Source organism: Telopea speciosissima, chromosome 8, assembly GCF_018873765.1.
Source record: "Telopea speciosissima isolate NSW1024214 ecotype Mountain lineage chromosome 8, Tspe_v1, whole genome shotgun sequence".
In the NCBI taxonomy this organism is placed as follows: Eukaryota; Viridiplantae; Streptophyta; class Magnoliopsida; order Proteales; family Proteaceae; genus Telopea; species Telopea speciosissima.
In genome coordinates this window covers 13760290-13764683 of record NC_057923.1, presented here as the reverse complement: position 1 = coordinate 13764683, position 4394 = coordinate 13760290, and the positions used below count along the sequence as shown (strand labels likewise).

At 37.7% G+C, this 4394-nt stretch overlaps 1 protein-coding gene across 1 annotated transcript; it reads right to left on the bottom strand.

Annotated features, from left to right (window-relative positions):
* Nucleotides 1-727: 727 nt before the first annotated feature.
* Nucleotides 728-4057, bottom strand: LOC122638247 (ferric reduction oxidase 8, mitochondrial). Its single transcript, XM_043831117.1, has 8 exons — nucleotides 3791-4057; nucleotides 3566-3659; nucleotides 3302-3487; nucleotides 2968-3205; nucleotides 2537-2864; nucleotides 2210-2459; nucleotides 1158-1837; nucleotides 728-1066 (listed from the first exon to the last, which is right to left on the bottom strand). Exons 1-8 carry the CDS (start codon nucleotides 3948-3950, stop codon nucleotides 885-887), a joined length of 2118 nt encoding a protein of 705 aa, XP_043687052.1. The 5' UTR covers nucleotides 3951-4057; the 3' UTR covers nucleotides 728-884.
* Nucleotides 4058-4394: the final 337 nt, after the last annotated feature.

Genomic DNA, 4394 nt, shown 5'->3' with positions numbered 1-4394 from the left:
CTTGGTCTGATGCACAAGGACTTCGGTTATAAGGGAGAGCAAAGCTAGGCACACTAGAAGGTTTAGAAAAAATGATTTAATGCTTTCGGAAAAATAGAAATAGTGAGATTGTCTCCACACAAAATCGTAGAGAAATAGGCAATACCCCCTCTCTATATATAGGTGAGGAAGAGACACCATTAGGAGGCATCTCCAAGAGACATGCCCTAACATCATGCATTTTCCCAAAATACTTATTTATTAACCATTCAAACAAGTATTCCAATAGTCACACCTATTGGTGCCTACTAGGAAACCAACGTAATCTTCTAAATATTTTGAATTTTGAATTTTAAAGACAAATTAAAATTCCAACATTAATCGCATAGAACATTACAATATATAGGTTACATGAGTGAGTCCTTGTAGGCCATGATCAAATAGGAAACTAGGGCAGTGTTTGGTATGCATTCTTAAAATGCATTCTAAGTTGATTTCACATTCTCGGATAATAAAAATAGTTGTTTTTATTGTCCGATAATGTGACATCGACCTAGAATGCATACCAAACACTGCCTGAATTACAAGGATTACATTGAGTTATACTTGGAATGTGAGTATAGAGTCCGGATACTATTGGCAGACCCAAAATTGAGTTTCCAAATATTGGGTAATTAATTTATTATTTAAATTCTTTTGATCTTATATATTACACAGAGACATAGAGAGAAGGGGATCCAATTCTATCAAGCAAACCTACTATGTTATTGTTACACACACATACAGAGATTCTGCTACCAATAACAATTAACAGAACCAGAGGCAATCATAGATAACTTGACTCTCTTGATTGTGTTACTGTGTGGAAGCATAAACCAGTTTTGTGTAAGAAAGCTTGCACAAAACTATAGTGCAAAGTTCAATGGATGGAAACTGAAGTTGGGCTTCCTTTTCTTGGCACCTATCTTTAGGCCTTGTGAATTCTGCTGGCAAAATGAAGCCACTGATTCTTTCATGGATTCAGGTCCACAAACTAAAACTCCTACATCAGACACTCCAGATTGGATTGGAAACTTTGACAGTATATCTGTTCATTTCATTCAATGTCAAAATTCAAGAAGTGGAAAGCAAAAAAAAAAAAAAAAAAAGAACAAAAAGAAAAAGAACTGCTTTAGTACCTTGAAGGTTAGGCCTCTGGCCATAATGGATCTCATGTTGTTCAAGCTCACCCCTTGCTTCTAGCCAAGAATGTTCAACCTCTTTAGCTTGTTTTGTTGGGTTCTCTGGAATTTCATTCTTTGTTTTCCTCCATCTCATAATGACTGTGGCCAAGGTGCCACATGTTATAGCAATGACAAATGAACATATTAGAAGAAGATCTGTAACCCAGGTGGGGTTCTTCTTTTCAGATGCTTTATCTTCATTGTGAAGAATGGTACGGTTAAGGCACCCTAACATTATAAAGAAAACAATGGAGGAAAACCCAGCTATGGCTGCCATCCAAAGCAAATTTTCAGGTCCAGGCATTGTATAACTTGAACCCTTTGTATTGAAATCTACTGTACCCACATGAGAAAGCTCGTTCACTAGTTCTCCTATGGTTTTACTAGATTTCTCTTCTCGGGTAACAAAGATTTTGATTTTTATAGCATTTACTTGCTCATGGCTTTGGTTCAGAAGTATTGGCCAAACTGAGTTCAACAAGCTGATGTCTTGAGACTTCTTTACAACACATATCAATTGTATATTTGATGGCATACTGTTCTTGTTTCTGCCATGGATGTATATAATTTCCTGTAAAATGCTTATGAATGGAGTTATTCCAATCCCCCCTGCTACGAGAATTAAGCTGTCATATCTGAAGCCACAGAGATGAAAGATTTATTAGTACTCCATATTAGATTGTAAAGAACTTAGTAAATTGTTATCAAATATAATCCAATGAAAGCTTAAATATAACCCCTTAGTGATAGAGCTGCTGCCTATTAGTACAACATTTCAATGTAAACCTAGAGGCACCACTGTTCTGAGTATCGGTATCGCCGGAGCCCAATACCGATACAGCAACCATATGGATTGGCTGATCTTGCCAAAAAGTGGAATTTTTAATAAAAAATTGACTTTTAACATTGAGCTTTCTCTTCAATGTTGAGGACAAAGTTCATCAAGAGATTTAGACCTTGGGATCATTATTTTCCATGTTAGTTACAACTTTCCTCACATTACCCACCTTAGGAAATTGATTGAGTCAGGTCCATAAGGACCTTCAACTGCAACTGGAATGCACTTCATCTGGTCAGCAGCATCACTTGTGATCATATTAAAGAGTGAGCTTGTCCACTCTCCATCACATCTGATCATCACAGATATTGTGTCCTTGTCTACATTGGAGCTGGAAGTCACACTGAAAGGATGCCATTGAAACTTTGATATACTAGGTATCTTCATAAAGATTACACTTGTTGGAGTATATTTCAATCCTGTAAACAGTAAAGAAGACTTTTACAGTGAACTAACTACTAGTACAATTTTATTGAGCTAGGATTTTCGTACTTACCAAGTGGTTTTCGGAGAGTGAGCTCTAAGACTTTACAAGGGAAGATGCGTGCGGAAAGAACACAAGTATCTGTTCTTGATTGTATAATACGAAGGAGCTTGTCCAGAGCAAACAGAAGAATCCCACCAAAAACCATGTAAAAGTGCCGGTCTCCGACATGAAACAAGAAGAATACGAAGAAGATAACATATAAATGGTGGGTGTAATAGAACAGTTCAAACTGTCTCCTCCTCACTTGTGGAAGTGATGTGATCCAGATGACTAACCCTGCTACCAGAGCAATCTCTCCAGCAATGTAAATCCTCCCTGTTTTCTGCCATAGTCCTGCCTGTTCTTGAAATATGGATTCAAAAAATGAGTTCTTTCCACTGTAATGTACATGGAATGGTAATCAAAGCAGCAAAAATTGTTAAAAAAAACTTGTGTTTTACCTTGTCTTGGATGCGATTCTTAACACCCCATATGAAAAATATGCTTGAGCCATGCAATGTGGCAAAAAATATCATTGAAGTCCCAAGCCAGACATGGTATCTTACTGAAGCTTCAAACTGGATACCCAGTAGCCGAAATAAGGCCATCCCCCTTAAGATGGGAAGGAGGAGCAATGCCAAGCATGCTTCTGCTAGCAAACCAAATCGAATCCCTAACTTCATGACCTTGTACTGCCATCTGAATTATGAGCAAAGCATGACTTAAAGGTTATATTCTGCAATCTTCAATCAATTCTATATACTTAATAAGTAGTAGTACTTGTTGAGTACCCACACATTCAATTTCAATGATTTTATAGGTTCCATCTTCTTGAAGTCATTGGAGATGTGAGCATAGAATGTCCAAGCTAGAAATAGAAAGAAGAGGGCTCCAACCAGTAGCTCACTTCCTGATACAGTACCCACTGGGCTGTGCACGATGATCGGATTAGAGAGAGTGGTGATTGAGAATCTCATCCTTCTGCCACTGAAAACGAATCAAAATCGCGTTAGAAACACAGTAAATTGATAATAGAGTAGTGGATACAGAATTCTTTACCTGCTTCTTGGCTCTCCATCTTTCAAGTGTATGTGAACAAATCCAACTATAGCCACCACTATAAGGGGAAATGAGAAAACCAGAAAATTAAGACCTGCAATTGGGGGAGGGGGTCAGAGAACCTTCATGAATCAAATAAAACAAAATCTTTGGATTGAAGAAGGAAAGAATTTGGGTTTATGAAGAACATCTGGATGAAAACACAAAGTAATGCTGATTAATTACCATTGTATCCAAAGTATGTAGTCCTCACACTCTCTTCAGCTGTGTGCCAGGATTTATTCCATCTTTCTGTGGGCTTAAGAATCCAAAGACAAACCCAAGAAGCAAAAACCAAGATCATCAGGACCTTGAGAACCAACATAAGTGTAGATGTCATTGCCATGTTTGTTTCCTCACACTTTGGAACAGAGGCATATAACCACTGCAGAGAAAAGCATCTCTGGATGAGTATATATAGAACTTGAGATATGTGAGACACAGAGAGATGAAACTCACCACTAAGCACTGGAAGGTCAGTTTCCACACCTGTTAAGATCCATGACACAATAGCGTAGTGCGTTTCCCCACAATTCCACTTATTTAGTTTTCATGAAAGGGATACTAAGAATTGCTTTGAAAGTGTTACCCTTGAAATTCAAAGGATTCTATGGTCGATGTGATAGCTTGATGATCTTCATTTTGATCTTATCTTGGCAAAACCGCCTATACGTCCCGATACAATCGATATATATATCAATATCGGCCGAACGATAAGAATCCCAATACTTGTTACATCAATTGATTGATGATCCAAATGGATACGGTTTGAAAAGGGGAGAGAGTTGTT